This window comes from Columba livia, chromosome 2, assembly GCF_036013475.1.
Source record: "Columba livia isolate bColLiv1 breed racing homer chromosome 2, bColLiv1.pat.W.v2, whole genome shotgun sequence".
Lineage (NCBI taxonomy): Eukaryota > Metazoa > Chordata > Aves > Columbiformes > Columbidae > Columba > Columba livia.
The window spans coordinates 29,457,180-29,476,927 of NC_088603.1; the positions used below are offsets into that span (position 1 = coordinate 29,457,180).

Here is a 19,748-nt window from a genome sequence, read left to right on the forward strand (position 1 = left end):
GAAAATAATTCATTCTAATGTTAAACGTAATACATTCATTTTTTTAGTTTTGAAGCTGATCAGCTTGAAACTAATGAAACTTTGGTATATTAGATTTTACAATTTTGTCTCAGCATTGACTATGTGTTTGTTACCAATACAACCTTGATGTTTCAAATGCAGCTGAATTGATCTACTGTATGAAATGGAACAGTTCAGGCATTGTTACAAGATCGGAACAGTAAATTCTACCTTCAAACACAAAAATAAATTAAAAATATAAACCCAAATGAATCTGCAAGCTTTCTTTTGCCATCAAACCAACTGAATTTTAGCTTCTAAAGCCATAGGTTTCTTGTCTTGTTTGGTATCAGGTCCATAGCCAAATTTTTCGGTTATATTGTTGAATTAAAAGTATATTTATATAATTTGTAAAGGAATGATTTTGACTTCTGGGTAGGTCCGCGATGGTAGTGTTAATTTAGATTAAATGGATGATAACATCAGGGAAGGTTTTCCATGAGGGATTGTACCTGGGTTGTTAGCGTGAAGATGTTGATCTGGTCCTAGCCTAGAATGCTCTTATGGGGATTTTATTTAATGCATGTTGAAATCATTGAAACAAGTGTCTTCCATCTCTGATTTTTTCAGCAGCAGCACAGGTTCTATTTGCTGTCATAGCCTGTCCTCCGTCTACTTCTACAGCTTTGTCCATTTCTATGAATTTTGTTTGCAACTTCATGCACTGTAACTAAATATAGGCATTCAATATTACCACAGATGTAATGCCATATTTACAGCATTTAGCTATGTCACTTTTTGGAAAACAGATGACTAAAATAAAGGCCTTTGCTATGTTGTTCAGATTCTTATGTCATCACATTATTGCCATTGAAAGATCCATCTTTTATGCCTTGAGCCTAAATGGAATTTCATGGCTGTACTCAGGTGTAATGTTCTGATGAAATGTAAAAGAAAGCAAAAAAAAAAGCTTTCTGAATTGTTAGCTGTCACATTATACCAATATTTTCATGAATTTCCAAGTTATCAAATTTATAATACTGCAGTAAACCTTTTCTCATTAAATGTGCATTTTCTTTTGTCATAAGGAAAGAAAAAACTTTGGTTATGCTTTTTACAGTAATTTAATTAAGCATTTCCTGTAAGTTCATTTCAGTATCTATCATGGCTCACTAAAGTTGGAATTCAGTACAGAATGGTAGATTAATTGCCTTTTGTCTTAGATGAAATAAGAATCCTAAATATGCAGAGTCATGAAATGTAATTGTGTTCCTCAATTGCTTATTCAATGCTTTGGAAACGTGAATCAAGAAATATTGAAGAAGAGGGCCAAAGGTTGTTAAATGTAGCGACTAACACAGATTTTGAACTTTACTTAATGAACCGAGTGTTTATTACTATGAAATAAATGCACCATTTAGAGAATTATGGTGGAAATGTAAAACATTAAAACTCTAATTAATTTTGGTCAGAAGCATGCAACGCACTCATTTTTCCTAAAACACTTCCTAGATTTTTCTTATTGAGATAAATTCATTCCTTTCATGTGGTAGTGCTATCTTTTTTTGTTAAAAATGTGTGCTTCAGTGATGTTTAGAGTGATGTCTTTCATCTGCCAATGACTATAAGCAGCACTTCTTGATTGTACCTTACAGAAGCATTTTTATATAACTCAGTTGTGCCTACTTTTCTATTTGATGTTGTTAATCATTTTGGATACAACGTTCAGACCTCTTCATAAAAGGCTATCTACAGCTAAACTTATTTGTGAAAACAGTTAAAATATGAAAAAAAAATCTTCAGCCATCATTTAATAGCTACCAATATACATATATAGCCTAACAATTGGGCAGTTAAAAAGTAGCCAGTTGTTTTTTTGTGTGTATGGTTTTTTGTTTGGTTGGTTGGTTTGGTTTTAACTAAACAGTACTTAGGAATGAGATTGTTTAAAGGAGACATTAATTCCTTATTGTTAGTCTGAGCGCCTTTTCTTCTCGTAGCTATTTTAAGAAGAAGCCATTTATTTCCTTGTATCAAGAATACAAACGTGAAGTTTTGCTGCTTAGAAATTAGTAAATATGTAGTGTAAATAAGGTGGGAGTATAACCATGAATCTTTGAAATAGTCTTGATTTTATTACAATATGCATTTCTAGGCTATGCAATATTATTCTGTAGTAGTATTATGAGTATAAATAAAGTGAAACTTTCTGTTTTAATTTATAATTCATAAAAATAATGATTACATTTTCACATAAGTAGAAAACGCTGTTGTGGTTTCCATATATATATATATACATACATATATATATGGACACATATATGTATATATATGTAAATGTTTATATATACACAGAGGTAAGTATTATAATTAAGTTATCTTAATCAGGACAGTGTCAGACTTGAAGGCTTAACCCATGTGTGCAGTCTCAGACCAGTGTGGAGTTAAGGAGGCCGGTCCCCTACATCCCATGAAAGTTGCTTTTCATCTCTTTCTTAGTTGATGTTTCAACTTTGTGATATCTAAGCATTTATAGATACAGTCTAAAGTTTATAAACCTAAAACTTAAGCACTCAAATTGTTAAAAAGGAAACATTTTCCTCTACTTTCTTCAAGGAGAATCAGCTGAATTTGTAAAACAATGGTTGGGTTTCAAGCACCACCTGCCCTGAAGAGCATCCCAACTGTAGTGGCAGTCAGCCAAAAGGGCCACTCAGTGGAATGGTTGCCTCCTAAAAACGAGAGAAACAGATGGAGGATTAGAAATCTGGCATGATATTCCACTTCTGTACTAAGCGTTAAATGAAATTTGACTGTAAGGGCTCTTGCGATGGTACATTTATCTGTATAATCAGAATTAGAAACCAGGAAATAGAAAATACGGAACACTGACAAACATTTCAAAAAGACTTAAAGTTCTTGTATGAGTGCAAGTTGAAGGAAAGAACTTGTGATAAACATGCAGCTGCTTGTTACTTCTTAAGAGGAGCTTTAGTGTAAAACTGTAGCAGTTCTCCTGGCCTTGCATTGCCACCTAGAGCACGATGCCACGTACTGCATCGCTGGAGGAAACCTCCAACAGTTAAACGTCGCTCTTTTTACTGAACAAAATGGGGCGGAGAGCTGCTTCCAGTTAATTGGTGTCATGTTTACTTACATTATAATGGTTAGTTCATTCATTTTTTAATGTACCAGCTCAGCAGATATTTTTGTTGAAGGAATTTGGTGGCCTTTGACAGTAAGAACTAATGGAGATGCACATTAAAAGGTACGGCTGTCAGCCTGCCAGTGGTCCCGGAGGGGGCATTTTCTTGATGGCTGCTTCAGAATACTTCATGAAGCAAATGTCAAACTTGTCAAGGCTGTCACTATGAAAATGATCCATGTAGCAAGGGTCTCCTTTTCTTGGGAAACAAACAGCTGCCTTATCAGTGCAGAGCTGTGGTGACAGAAAACTGTCATCTATCGCAAGAAATTTATATTTGCTTCTAATATCCATTGGTAAAGAACTGTTCCAATAGTACTCTGTATTTTTGCACCTCTCTTCATTATAAAGGTTGTCAGTGATACATTTGAAGAAGATAGCATAGGCCTTGGAAGAAAAATAACTTTTATATTTTAGTGTGAGATGCTTAACTTTTGCCAGTGTAACAGAGACTGACTGAATTCCCCATTTTTAGCCCTGAAACTCCTTTTGCTCCAAATTTGGACTGTGAAATTGGAAAACTAGACTTTAACATACAAAAAGTAAAGTTCTTGTAGTTTCTAAAGTACTTTCTCCTGATACGTTTTTGAAGACTATTAAAAGTATTTTTACCTACTTTCTACTGGTATGTTGCTAGCTAGAATCTTTGAGGCAGGAGATGAAATACCAGCTATACACCCTCACTGGAGCTTAGTAGATTGGTCATATTACAGCTCTTTTGGGTTAAGATACTATGAAAATTGAAAGTATAATATCAGGATTTGGTGTTACGTGTTTTTCAGGTGGTATTTCTACACTATGTGATAGTGTAGAGATCTCATCATTCCTCATTATAGTAGGATATTTACATATTTCTTATTATTCTGCTGTTGATTTACATCATACTGTAATGTATGGCTCTTTATTAAGTTTAGAATAGGGGGTACAATTTGCCAAGGACACAATGGAAAGTTTATTTTGTCAAGTATACCTTTGTAATGCAACTTGAAAAACTGCAGGTGTGGTGTAATGCAGAAATCTATGAACTGGTGCATTTTCTAGCACAGCTGTGATCTGTCCTACATACAGAGTAGTGTCAGATTCCCTGCAGAGTTAAGAATTGTCTAATTCACTGTCATCTTCCAGTTTCATATCATTAACTAATGGAATAAAAAGAAATTCTCCTCATTTTGAATAAAATTGTTTGGAGAGGGAAAAAAGAGAAAGGGACACCAAAACCCCTATTTCTAGGCCTTTTTTTTTTTAATGCCAGAATTTGTCTACAGGGCTATATTCTGGAATAATTATTACAAAATTAACTTTCCACACGGGACCTGTTATTCTCTGCTTGGAATGCCATTTGTAGTTGACCTTAAACATGCTTTCAAAGGGGATGAAGTTATATGACAGTTTTTCTCAACTGTCAGATCAAAATTTTCAGAAATAGGTTCTTAAAAGTCAGCTTCTTACCTTTAGTTTTTGGCACTTAGACGTCTACATATCAAAATATTCCTATTAACTTGAGCAAAGTAATTGAATGTTCAATATTTTATTAATAATTCACAGCACTTATTTAGGTGACAAATTATAGGGTCTCAGTTTTAAATTCTTGGCCCTGTTCTGTTACTTGACCCATAAATGCACATCTACCAAGTGTAGACCCAGTAGTTCGAAGGAAAAGATAACCATAGGACACTTGAAGACATCTGTAGATCATACAGTGGACCATTTAATCCAATATCTGGTTTCCATCAGGGAAAAGAGGGATACCTGAGGAAAGGATGTAGCAAAAAAGATGATGTGGAACGTCCATCAGTGTCATCAGGATGCTGATCAAATGTCCAGTAATCAGTTGCTTAAGCAGCTTCTGAGCTGATATTTCAATTCAAGATCAGGCATTTAACAGCACTTTATAAAGCCCTTTGTCCTTTTCCTTATCACTATTGATTTTGTATTATAAATATGAAAGAATGACAATTTCAGAGTAGTAAACATCATTCATTTCAACATGAAAATAATCTTTGGGCTGTTAAATGCACGTTTTCAGTATGAGTAGTAATACAGTCCTGAGGGATTCACTTCCCTTTGCTCTTCTTAGAAGATCTTTGCTCGGGCATCTTTTAGGAGAGTGTTCAAAACTCACTGTATAATATTCAAGGCTATAGTTGTCTGTAGTCAGAAAAGATATGGAGAGAAGTTTGATTTCTGACATCTGCTAACAAAAACTGCTTTGATCATTGAACATTTAAACATCGAAATGACTGTTCTATCTTTCAGAAATTTTAGGTCAGAAAGCACTAGACAGTAATGTCATAGGGAGCTGAGAGCAAAATAAATAATGACACAAAATAGAGATGCGAGGCATTAATATAAATAGTGTGAACTGAATTTCTGTGAAACAAACTGGAATTCAGTATTTCATCTGCCGTGTAGCCACTGGTAATAACAACTTTACACACTGCCATCATGGACTGGTTTTTAACAGATAACATAAAAATAAAAGGTTTTCCTTTGCTATCCATCAGAATTAAAAGCATTATAATGATGATAATGATAGGTGGTAATTAGTAAAACAAATATATTAAATGTGTTTAATCTGCAGTCTGTTTGGCATAATTTCTTGATAATTAGGCTATATAGGCTATTTAGCTGAAAATTCAAACATTATTAATGACATTAGAAACTCCAACCAATTCAGTATTCTGTGTGCAATCATTGGGGTGCCTCTTGGGCTATTAAAAAAAAAAAATCATATAAATTTTGCAATGTCAGCAAACTGGAATAATCATGAGCCTTCTCATCTTGGAGTATAATTAATGTGTGCTCTAAATTGACAGTTCAAATCTTTCCCAAGTATACTGGCAGTGATACTGCACTTCATATAGTATATAGGAGTTCACATCTCAAAATTTTCTGCTAATTTTTGGTCATTAGTAAGTTTGCCATTCTCAGGCCACTGCTGTCACTTCTTTTTCTGGCAGTAAGCTGCATGGGTGCCACAACTGGTGGTTCATATTTTCCAGTGTCCCCATCAATCATTTCTGCCATCTCTTTCATTCTAGCACTGTTGTTCATGTAGTAGCACACAGATCTGGGAACTGATCTGGCTGAAGACATACCTGACAAAGTAAAAGTTGTATCCCCTTGATAATTCATACTATGAGAAAGACGAATCATCATTACTCTTAGTTTTGCACAGTAGTCACCCATGTTCACAGATACTAAACTGAAATTTCTGTTTCAATATGTGAGTTTCTGTTCTTGGAAACAGGAATAGGGTAGAAGCATGTTTTAACACAATACTATTCAGAAATATATCAATATCAAGATATGCATAACATATCAAAATAGCAAAAAGAGACCCGAATTACTTGTGTGTGGGAACCTGCCCACATAAATAAAATCATACTCTGCTGGTAGATTTTACTTGTTCAAATATGTTTTACCTGGTTGAAGCAACAGCAGATGAACAAAGGAAAGAGCTTGGCACCTCAATGCTTCCCTCTTTGAGTACTGACAAAGAGCAGATCCTGGACTTGCCATAGCCACTCAGCCATCAAGTTTACACAAAGCCAGAAGATTTTGTTACAAAACCTCTTTCATTGAATAAAACCTTTTTGTCCACAAAAAATACTCAGGAAGCAGATGTTCAGTATTTAGCCTAATATCCCTTCACCCTCATATAGTGCTCAGTGAAGGTACGACCACTGCTTTTTCTTGTAGCATCTGAAATTTCAGGATGCTCACTCTGTTAGAAGAGGGAGCCCTAAGCAATATGTCAAGTGTGCTGGGGAAAGAATGATTGTGTAGGGTTTATATTCCCTGTATGAGGGAACACACCTCAAGATGTTGGAATAATGGCAGGTTGTGTGTGAAGAAGGTGGATTAGTTGACATTGAGGTCAGTAGGGATACAACTTCTGTAGTTAAGGGCTTTCAGGAACATGCAGATTTGCTGTTCTTTTATTAACAAATCCTTCATGAAAGGACTTGGCAATTTTTCTATAGCAGCCAAAAGCTTCTGTGAGTGTTTTTTTTTATTCAAAGATATTCTTGTCACCTGTAAGCCGTACACCAAGCTTAGCTACATGCTGCTCCATTGTTGTTTTTCGTTCTGCCTTGCTTTTATTTTCTTTAGAAGCTTGACCTTTCTGTGTGTACTATACATTACACTCTGTTGAATATATGCTACAGTTGTAATTTCAATGAGTCAACAATCTTTGGTTTCACACACATGCACGGACATGTTTCCTCATGTCTAAACTAGAAGAAACACAGGGCTCACTCCGTGTGAAGAGATGACATTCCAGAAAGATAAGGAAAAAATGCATTTAGCCTTTGGTGGTCAGTCATGTAAATATATCTCAGTGCTTAGCCTATCCCCAGAAGAGGGAGGATTTAGAAGCAGAATGGTTTGGAGTTTATGTTTCTTTAATAGAACAACTAGCTTTTCAATTTTATTTTACTGTTGTGTAACATAATACAAGACCACATTTTTTAAAATGAGATTTTCCATTGCTGTTCTATTTTGTGCTGCCCACGTGATCTTCCTGTGTATTTTGTACCTCTAAATCTTTATTATAGTTATCCTTACAAAACACTCCTTGATGGTGAAAGGAGGACTAAGAAACAAAAGTTAAAGTTGTTTTCATAGAAAAATAAAGGTGCTGTTTTAAAGCATGAAACTGCACTCTGGTTTCCTGGGTCCTACCTAATGTCCCTAACGTTTCCTTTCTTTCAAGTGTTACCCTGTGATGTGTTACAGCAGCCAGGACATTTCTTCGCTCCTAAATGTCTATTCATTTGCTCTCTTTTCTGTTTTTGGAACAAGGAAGATTCTCTGTATATTGAATTGGAATGCAGGCAGGAAAACTGGCTGTACTTTGAATGTGTGATAAGGACTGTACATGATGTGATGGGTTGCAAGTTACCTTATAAAATAGTTTTCTCAGTCTTCTGTAGTTTATAGTTTGGAGGTCACAATTTTGTACTGGACACAAAATAGCATCCATTCCTATGGAAAAGGGCATTATGATGTCGCTTCATTTTTCCAGTGAGATCCAGAGGAACCTGTAGTGAATTATGAGCCCAACTCTTGGAGCTGAAGCTGTAGAATATTGTAAGCATGCTGCTGCCTGACATGCTCGTGTTTCCTATTTTAGACCTGACTGATCTTCAGATAACATATGGTGGTACAAGTAATTGGAAAATTGGCAGACCTGTCAAGAAAATATGCTAGATGGGACAAAAATATGATGCTGCAGCACATAAAGTGTCTCTGGAGTTGAATTTATTGTCTTTTATCAAATGGTGAAGTAAACGTATCTGGTCTCAAAAAAATGAAACATTTTTCAATGGCAGATGCTTTTCAAAAGTAATTTTTAGAACTATGATGAAAGTTCTTGCATTTGAAAGTAATTTAGTGGAAACCTCTGGTCAAGAACAAAGGAAAGGTATGCAATGCTGTCTGCTGCAGACGTTTTAATATCCCGTCATCCGTGTATGGTTTTGTCATTTCTTCAGGTAACCATCCAGTAAATGGGTCAGTGAAATATTTACTTATCAAATTATTCTTCTACTACAAATGTAGGTGATTAGACTAATATAAAATTTTATTGTTATTATGATTTTTTTTCAATTCTTAAGCAAAATCAAATGCTAGAATTAATGACATTTTTTGCTTATTTTTATGCTTATTGGTCAGGCAAAAGATGACAGAAGTCTGTACAGAATTCTATACCAACGCATAAATAGGAGAAGTGTACTTCTTCAATAAGTTGATCAATACTCAGGTTTTTGTTTTCTTTTACAGGAAGATGACAATGAAGCTGAGGTAGAAAATCCATCTCAGGAGCTGAATTTGGAACAGAAAAAATCAAAAAAATAGTAGATTGCTGTTTTGTTTGAAATATTTGCAAGTTGTGTAACAGTGATTATAGTTTCTCATTGTAAAATTAACAAAAAAGTTCTCAATAAAGTCATTGAAAATTAAATTCATGCTGCCCTGGGGAATTAATTAAGTAGCTCCTGGTGTTATTCTTGATTGCATTAAAAGCTGAATTATCAGAACTGAGCACCATACCAATAAAATTCTGAAAGCTTTTTGAACAGGGTATAGAAAACTATTCATCACTAATACCATTTGCTAAGCAAACAGGTCAATTCTTCTTTTACTCTACAAAGCAGTGTTATCGCTAAAGGATAGTTATAACTCAGACATATTTTGGTATTTCTGAGCAAGGGCTTTGATTCTTAAATGTTAGAAAAGTGTATTCTACTAAATGAGTTCTGAAATTTCTTCTGATCAGTGGTTAAAGTAAATGTTGCCAAGGACTGGGTGGAGGTAAGAATTTTTTGGTGTGCACAATATGTTTTCGTAAATAATAAGTTATACATGTTTGTATCTCATGTGATATTTTAATTGGCTTCATGTTGCATTATCATTTTCTTCCATGTAAAACTTTTCCATCTTCATGTGATGATTTAATGAATGTCAAGCTTTTGTCTTGGTTAGGCCATGCTTCACAGGTCAAATTCCTTCATACTGATCTTTCCATTCTAACAGAATAAGATAACTTCTTGCTGTGTCATTAGACCTGTAAGTGAGTAGTGAAAATCCAAAATAAAAAGCCCTTCTTCCTGTATTCATCATTTTGGTTTCTGATTTACTTCTGCTTTTTAGCCTGTTCAGGTCAATAAATGGGAAGGTTAGTACCAGAAACTCAGATATAAGTTTATAGCCTGATAATTTCACAGGTTGCAAGAAGCCAAAAATCTTACTGATTCTGTTTTAAGACTAGAGCAATGCTCACTGAAGTGTCGTGAGTGAAGCTTATCTTGCTCTAGGATAAATGAATTGTCCTCGATTGAAAAAGTTCACTTTTTTTCCAACTCTTCTATATTCTTACTCTTATTCTATATATTGAGTGTTAAATCAGATTGTAAATAGTATTCATATTCATCCTCAATTTTATCCTGTCTGTGTAAGTTATAGTTTCAGATATTTTAAAAACAACATGCCTGTGCTTAAGCAATATCTTTTATAAATTTTTTTCTGGTTCATGAGGTTCAAATGTGTGTAGCTCGTGGACAAATTTCAATCACAATTACTCTACAGGAGTTTAATAACACTAGATCTCATTTTAACGAATGCAGCTATCATGTAAATTAGCATATAAAATAAATTCAGCATTGGTCCATTTGGTGCCAATCAACCACTGTAGCCACCTCAGAAAGGAGGCGGAATATGATTTTGTCTTTACTGCAGTAGAAGAGACATTTAGGAAAGAGAGAAGCACAGATTTACCATGCAGGACCTTATGGTCCATTCTCTGTGCAGTGGTGTGTAGGATCACAGGACAGACTAGAACAAAGTGAATGTTTTTCTTTTTTTTCTGCCTAACCCAGAAAACCAAGGTCAGTTCTCAAAGCTTAGGACTCGTCAAGATCTGAAGGACAAGCAGGCTTGCCACTGGAAAGGGCTGAAAGGCCTCTGAATTTTGAAGGACAGAACGAGCAACTTGTGAGAAAAGGTGAGAGAATGAGGTTTTACACAGGGCTTACACAAAGGTAGGGCAATGGCAGGGGGAGTTACTGGCTGGGATGGATTACGGCCATGCCTTGGCCTCTCTGCCCACTCCTACCCCCAGTGCACTTGGTGTTTGGGTTTGTCCATCCCAATTATTCTGTCTGAAATTAGGAGATAGGGTCTCATTTGTGCAAAATAATCTGTTTCCATTCAGTTCATGGCAGCAGGTTTGTCCTTTTGCTGTGAGTCTAAGCTCTGTGACAGCCTGGAACTTTATGGGTGCATAACATGAGAAAAGCGGTTATATGGTGTTCAGGTTTTCTATGAAAATACATGGCTCTCAAACACCTGAGTGAGAAAAACAGTTCAGACATTGAAAGATACAGAAGCCTCCATTTAATGCATAAAGCTGATGAGCTTAAAAGGAATATTTCTGTATCTTTCAAAAATTCTTAAAATTAAATGTGAAAGTACAATCATATCGTACTATATACAAAGTATAATCATATCCTATGATATACAAAGTGTACCATAAAACATACTTTTAGGTAACTTATTTTTCAGAAAACCAACGTAGGTCACCAGAAGTCTACAGTCAGAGTTGATAATTAGAAACCTGTGCCTTGGTTATTTAATTCAAAATTCAAACACCAGAATTTAGAGATTTTCACTGCAAAATATTAATAACCAGCACTGTTATCATAATCAGCTGGGTTTTACATGACAAATGTGACTGAATCAAAATGCAATCCCCTTCAGAAAAATGCAGAAGACCTGTGTCATGACTTGTGTTGACACTTTTTACTAAATAGAGGGGTTTTTAAATGGATTAAGATCAAATAAAGACTGTACAAAATAGGTGACTTTATTTCCTTTGTCTTGATGGCAATCTAATTAAAATTTGGAGATGAATTGACTTTTTTGTATATTCTTGAGTTTTCAGACTACCAGCATGAATTTCATTTTTTTGGATACAATGTACTGGGTTAAGCAGATGGCTGCAACAGTCCTACATTACATTACATGATGCTTCCAAGTGTTAATTCTTCATCAGAACTAAGTCAAAAAACTGATGAAGAATATTGTGGCTTTTATTAAAGTTATGTCCATGCTGCAGTCAAACACAATCCAGCTTTGATACTGGAAGCATCCCAGCTCCTGTAGGATGAGGCTCAAAGCTTGTCTGAATATACTCAAAGACTAATTTAGAGATGGGATGAGCAAAATTTTACACAGCTTTAATTCAACTATTACAGCCATTTTTATGGAGCAATATATAAATAAATGTAAATATACACAGACACTCCCATGAACATGTACCCGAGCAGCCAGTTATAATATCCTTTGTGTTTTATTCTCTCTCTCTCTATGCCATTATTTAATGATAAAAATCACGTGCTGCTCTGAAAATCTAGATGGAAAACTATTTGTTTCCCACTCCATCCCTCTCACGTGTGATGATGGCGATGCTCCCCAGCTGGGAATTGCAGTTTTCTGTTTTGCACCAGTGATAGCTATTTCAGGGTGGCTTAGAGGATAATTATATTTTCCATGCTTTTGGAAAAACTCTGATTTTCCTCAGATTAAAGAAAATTTACTGCTTTTGTGCAGTCTAGGATAGATTACCACGTATTTTTGGTCAGTCCTCCATGTTTGCTCTTTCTCTCTGTGGAACAGTGGGCTATTGAGAATTTTGTGGACTCCAACACTAGGTTTTCTATTACAGACAATTGCTTCACCCTCAGAGAAGAGCAAATTTGTCTATTAATATGATTTTTGTTCTCAGAAAATAGTGTTGGACCTTTCCCCTCCCTTCTAGGCACCTGCACCACACCCTCATATGGGGATTGGCAATTTGAGGTGTGGAAGTTCTTGTCAGTCACCCACAGAGTAAGATTTCTCATTTATGAGATTATGGTTTATGTTGTATCATAGGTATATCATAAATATATGTGCAATATTTTGCTATTAGATGAATTTCCTTCGTATATTACCTAATTGTTTTCATGCAGGTATTCTTATTCTGAATGCTACATTCTCACATTGAAGATAGGACTCGAAATGATTGGCAAGGGCTGAAAAAGCGAAGCTACTTTTGACACAGGTGCCCTTAATCTCCCATTTGTAGCTCCATAGACATTGAAATAGTTGTGTCTAAAATGTGCAATCATAAGGATCCTGCACAGAAGGAAATATATCTTGGTATTTTAATACTAGTATATGTGTAACTTCTCACTGGTTAAATGAAAATCCACAGTATTTTGTTAATGATGCATTGAAATATATTGCTACACTGGTGCTCATTTATGGTTTTTATCCTGAACAGCACTAGTTGTAGAACATTATATGCATGAAATGTGACATACAACAGCTAATCCTAACACAACATTCATTTTTTGCTCATTAGAAAGCATTTGTATACCTTTAAGAAAATTATTTAAACATGGTTGTTCCTTTCAAGTGCTTCAGTATTTGCACAGTCAGAATTTTTAAAGTGGAAAAAAAATCCTGGTAGAGAAGTATATCACTTCAGTGCTTCTTGTTATTGCATTCCCATAAGCCGTCTGCCTCTTGGTTGGTTGCTCTGCATCACACAACAGAAACTAACTCTCCCTGACATTAGGCTGGATAGGCTTTAGTCTGTGAAAAGTGAAGGTTGATTAGAAACCGACTCTATTTCACATGACCTAAAGAAAACAATTTTTACATAGCAATGAGTAAACGACTTCTATCACCTATCTAAGGCTATAGTTTGAAATCATAGCAGGTAATAAATGTTTCCCCACGGTGAATTCAATGTGGATTCTGCAGTGATGTTATCTGGAGAAGGAAGTAGAATGCTGAAGGCAACAGCATGAAAATGCATGCAGCTATGGTATAATTCTGATTTGTTTTGGAAGAACTATTAATTTCCTTGTTACAAAACCAAGTAAGAGCAACCCTTTAAAACTGTTGAACCATGAAAGCCATTTCCTTAAGGGTTTTAAATTTGGGAACAGACTCATGAAATTTATAGCTTTGATGAGATATTCTTTGCCTGCAGTCAGAATGAGAGCCAGATCATTGGTTTCCCAGCATGACACCTATGTATTCTTGTGTGCACTAGATATCATTAGGCTCATAATAACACAGCTATCATCACATTAACGTCTGAAAGGTTCAGTTATGATGCTTGGTTTAAGTCTCTCATTTATACCTACAGCATATTAAGCAGCTGAATAAAAACAAAAGCTATACCATACCTATATTGTGCTATTGTTCTGCACTTTAACCAAAAATACGGTCATTTTCTGCCTGATCAAATTTTTATTATTTTTTTTTTCTTGCCAAGTCATGTTGTTTTGAAAGAGCTGCAATGATGAACTAATAGCATATCATGAATGCCGTAGCAGATGATGGTACAGTGAGACCATTTTTTTTCTGGTTCATGCAAGTAAGGACAGTAGTGAACATTGTATACATATTGCTCCAATAATTGTGTAGTATATTATTGAAAGTTTATGTACTATGGCTGCCATCTTATGGTAGAAGAGAAGTATATCAGAACAAGCCAAGAGCACCTCATTGCCTGTGTGAATTCAAGGAAAGCAGTGCAGGCTGTAGCATTCTAGCAAGCAATTAGAAGTCCCACAAAGAAGGAAATACAACTGAACGCAGTTAATGTCACTACTCTGATACATACTTCTGCCAGTTTCTATTGGAAGAATAATGTATATCCCTTTACAGTATAAAGTTGCCAACAGGTTTTACAGTGAATATGTTATCATTTGTACCAAGTGAAATTTGCAGAGGGAGATACTAAGACAAATGAGTTTTTATTCTGCCATGTGACTGAACAGGTGGATAGAGTTTGAGAGAAACATCCTAGTTTTCCCTAGATCAGTGGCAGAGCTTTCTTTTCTATATATGAGAGGTGATACCTGTAGGCATTCTGGCTAGAGGTTGTCAGAAAGTTGGGTCTGTGACATGAATTGAGTCAAAACCAACCAATTACAATGATGTGGAAAGAAAAAAAGACACAGAGACAACTTCAGTCATCAGTAAGTTGTGAAGGTTTTATATGCTACCTGAGAAAATATTGAGCAAGTGCTAAAACCTTTGTGGAATAAGAAAGACTAATTAGCTGCTGAGATTTATAAAAGCTAGCATGTAACAGTAGTGTAACCCACAAGAAAGACTTTGGGATATTTTTGTTTTAATTGTTGGAATACAATTTTTTAGGATTGTTTTTTCAATCACTAATATCTGAATTTTTTTTTACTCAACCTTAAACATCATTTTTAAGGTCTTGCTATGAAAGACATGTTATGAAATAACCTTTTTTTTTCTTAAATATTATAATAATTAGTTGCATTTTTAATGTCTTTATATCTTCAGACATCAACTGCTCTTTCAAATGTTAGCTGCAGTATTATGAGATGTTTTTTCTCTAAAAGAAATGCAATATTCCTTCTTAATAACAAACATCAAGCCAAGCACTTAGGTGGAAAATGCCTCTTTTGGCCCTCTTTTGTTCCCTTAAAGTTTCCTGCTGCAATTCCAGGTACAGTGCAGACAATACATGACATTACTAAGTCCACTCTTTAACCTGTGTTGTTTGTGTTATGGAATTGTCTTTAATTGTTAAACACTTGCTTCTCTAAATCTCTGTATGTATTTTAAGAATATTCTTTCACTGTGAAGTCATATTGTTGATTCACATCTTTAGCATTTGGAGTCAAAACAAAACTGAGACTACCTTTTCTTCCTTGTGGATGAAAATTTTAGACCATCCAGGAGAACTGTCACCTTTCAGAGATGTCAGCGTGATGGAACCCAATAGGGTGAGGCTCCTGCCAGCAGTTGGACAGAGGGACAGAGAAAAAAATCCAAAATATACCCTAGAGATTTGTTTCCATTACAGATGCCAACAGCCTGGAAAAACAGACTGAAGAAGAGGTATAGTTTGGATCATGTTTTTTAGCACATCCCTAGATAGTCTTCTACAACTGCTACCTCCCTGTCATTTATTCTGTGTTGAGCAGATCTGTAGTGTTTGAACGTTTACCTTTAGAGTCATCTGGGACTATGAAGGAAAACAAATGAATGTATCTCAGGCACAATGTTTTAGAAGTAGAAAAATGCACCAATTTTCTAATGTTTATAGTTAATTTAGAAAAAGTAGACTCTTGTTTCTACCATATATGGCAAAAAATAGAAGAATAATGGTTGACATGCATCAAGATTCTGCCTGTAGTTTCAATAGGAAAATCAGATACACCATTAACAAGTTGCACGTACAAGTATTTCAGTATATCTGTTACACTCTAGGCATTCAGTTCAGTGAATAGAAGAAGAGTGTTTTTCAAATTTAAAGTACATACCATTCATTAAGTACATGTAATCAGAGAAGTATGGATCTCTAACACCACTGCAACTTTGTTATTTTTGAAATCTCACAGGAACAAATCAGAAAGACCAAACATTCATTATACTGGTAGAAATAACATGCATCTCCAGTATAAGTTGGGGAATCACCTATTAGAGAGCAGCGTAGGGGAAAGGGAGCTGGGTGTCCTGGTGGACAGCAGGATGACAATGAGCCAGCACTGTGCCCTTGTGACCAGGAAGGCCAATGGCATCCTAGGGTGTAGTAGAAACAGAGTGGTTAGTAGGTCGAGAGAGGTTCTCCTTCCCCTTTACTCTGCCCTGGTGAGACCACATCTGGAATATTGTGTCCAGTTCTGGGCCCCTCAGTTCAAGAAGGACAGGGAACTGCTGGAGAGGGTCCAGCGCAGGGCAACAAAGATGATGATGGGAGTGGAGCATCTCTCTTATGAGGAAAGGCTGAGGGAGCTGGGGCTCTTTAGCTTGGAGGAGACTGAGGGGTGACCTCATTAATATATAAATATATATATATATATATATATATACATATAATATATATAAACATATATATTATATGTATATATATATATATATAAATATATAAAGGGTGAGTGTCACGAGCATGGAGCCAGGCTCTTCTTGGTGACAACCAATGATATGACAAGGGGTAATGGGTTCAAACTGGAACACAAGAGGTTCCACTTAAATTTGAGAAGAATCTTCTTCTCCATAAGGGTAACAGAGCACTGGAACAGGCGGCCCAGGAGGGTTGTGGAGTCTCCTACTCTGGAGACATTCAAAACCCACCTGGACACATTCCTGTGTAACCTCATCTAGGTGTTCCTGCTCCAGCAGGGGGATTGGACTAGGTGATCTTTCGATGTCCCTTCCAATCCCTAACATTCTCTGTGATGATCACGGCCCCTAAAAATGGAACAGTCATTTTGCCATATTTGTCCAAGCTGGCAGTGAAGAGTTAGAGAAATGCAGCAATTAAGCAGCAGGTTTGGGATCAGTGTCTTTGAGCTTGTACCATTACATTTCAAAGATGTTGATTTTTAAGTAAACTTATTTTCTCATCAGGAGCATAGTTCCATCAGAAGTCAAATTAATATAACATTTGTGAATTATATTTCACTTATGAATTTAGTGTTGCTTTTAAGAGAACTGTTTCATCTATGGCACCGGGAAACAAATCTGACCTTTACTTTCCTCTTTTACAATGAATTCTAATTTTAGATTACAGCCCTGTCTCATGTATATCCCCTAATACCTGACATACAAACTTTTTGAAGATGATCAGCTGCTTTTCTAACTCTAGATATCATTTAAATATAGTATTATATGTATGTACACATATATAAAAGTCTGGTTTATATTTCTTTTGATTATATAGATATATAGGTTATTTAGTCTCCATCCTTAGAAGATAAAGCCTGAGCAACCTGGTCTGATTTCAAGCTAGCCCTTCTTTGAGCAGGAGGCTTGATTGAGACCTCCCGAGCTGCTTTCCCATCTGAATTCTATGATTCTGTGATAATTATTTCACGTTTATATACTTACCAGCTTGTATGTGCAAATAGAAAGGGTAATAAACCACTTTGCTTATAAACTCCAGGTGTGTCTGTTTTCCCTGGAGAGTGTGAGGGATATGTCACTTTCTAGTGCATGACCCTGAGCTTTACTCTGCAGCCAGATTCCCAGCTTGGAGCAGAATCCAGACATTGCCCAGGGCTCTGGGGGTTCAGGTGAGCTCCTGGTGCTCAGACCAGCGCTGCCTTGTAAAATAAGAATCATAGTGCAACTGTTTGGCCTCTAAAAATTAATAGCAGGTCTTAGTACTCCCTCTCAGAGTGCATCAATATTTTGAGCATATTGGTTTATTCTTTATCCCTTCAGAAATATGTGATAATGGAAATAGAACTGAGGTGTTTGTTTGGAAGGTTTTTAAAATAGTTTTCTTTTTCCTCTCCTTAAATTTTCAACAACTCAAAGGTATACATACTTAGGTGATGCTTGTGGAGCTCAAGCTGGCACAATTAAATGTCACTAAGCTGTGGCAGTGACAAGGAGCTTCAGGAACTTTTTCCATTCCTTTGTGCACAAGTCCTGCTCTACTGACCACCAGTTCTGTATCTTTGGAAAGTGACTGACATCTGAACTTTATCACAAACCACACAAGCTTAAACTTGCAAGATGGTGTGGTACACGATATTTCTAAAAATAGTGGCAGTCTCCTAGAAATACCTTGGAAGGGTTCGATATTTTTGAGCTTATAAGCAGTTTGCAAGAGAACACTGATATATTGATATTTTTCTTTTATTTTTGTTGTTTGACTTTTATCAATAGAATTATTTTTTGCATATCTTTATTTTATATCTCACCATAGATGAAAGTTTGATAAATACAAGGGGAAAAAAAAGAGTTACAGGTAGAAAGTAATTTTTAAGTCGACGTTTTAATCTGTTACATAGCATTGACTATAACATTTCCCTTGCCTATTCTTTCTTCAGAAAGGTGGATGTAAGTTATTTTTCTGGAAGGACCTGCCTGACTCTCCCTGCTGATAGAAATGCTGTGCATAGGCCCAGTAGAAACTTCCAGTTACAGAGCTGGTTTAGTAGCTGTCACTGTTCAGTGTTTCTGTAGAAATTCCTGGTCAGTGTTTCTTTACATCTATGTAAGCCAAAAGTTTCTGTTAGGAATGCAGTCATCCCAAAGTGTAATGTACAGTGTTGCTGCCTTAGGGTATGTTTTGCGTAGTCTCCTTTTAAACAAAGATGTGTTCATCTTTTGATGATCATTCATTAGAGAGTTCATCTTAATAAAGCTTAAGGGTTTAGTGTTTATGAAAGAAAAGAAGTGTGGTATAAGGTGGTGATTCTTCAGTGAAGCAGTAACCTCAGGAGCTCCAATTCAGCAGAGGTTTCTTGACATCTTTCCCTTATGTCAAGTCAATTGAGACTAAAAACATTGCAAGTGTCACATATGGAGGGCTGTTCAAACCACAAGTGATGCTTATTTACAAGCCTTTGCTAGCTGGCTTATCTTTGAAGCACTATTGATTACCTCATGAGGAGGCGGCTGTATATTCTTTCCCGTCTGCCAACACAAGGTAAGTTATGTGGGCGCAGGTAATGGAAGCAGTGAATTTGGGGAAAAGAGATCTATGGGTGAAGTAAAGTACAATAGACATTTTGATGTCAGGAAACGTGCTGTGATAAAAATGAAGGGAGCAATCAAAACCACAAAGAACTCATTTGAGTTAACCTGTGATAGTATGGCAAGAAGCAGAGCCATTCATATGACAGATTATTACACAAGCTGTCTTGTTTTGTCCTACTAAATTATTCTACACCCATGTCTTGTGAAAAAAGCTGATTTTCTATGATATTACAAGTACGTCACCATGGCAGAAGGGTTCTAAGGAACTGTGGGTTGTATGTCTTCTTGCAGGCTTTGCCTAGCAAACCACTGCTTTATCACAACCTGCAGGGCAACAACATCATTAGGAAACCCAGGCATCCTGGCCCCTCCTCCCGTTCACCTCTCTTAGCATGAAAATATCATGTTGGTGAGTAATTTTCCCTACCCTAACAACCATAACCATGTAGACCCTCTTCCATGGTACAGCTTTCAACCCTGGTTCATCAACCATGACTGAAACCAC

At 36.0% G+C, this 19,748-nt stretch overlaps 1 protein-coding gene across 3 annotated transcripts in view; it reads left to right on the top strand.

Annotated features, from left to right (window-relative positions):
- Positions 1-9,176, top strand: part of PHF14 (PHD finger protein 14) — a 166,135-nt gene extending 156,959 nt beyond the window's left edge. For all 3 annotated transcript variants that reach the window (XM_065051166.1, XM_065051165.1, XM_065051169.1), the window contains one exon: positions 8,996-9,176. Coding sequence is in view for 2 of the 3 variants with exons in the window: in XM_065051165.1 (XP_064907237.1) it covers positions 8,996-9,070 (75 nt within the window). In the remaining variant the exon portion in view is untranslated. The remainder of the gene's footprint in view (positions 1-8,995) is intronic.
- Positions 9,177-19,748: the final 10,572 nt, after the last annotated feature.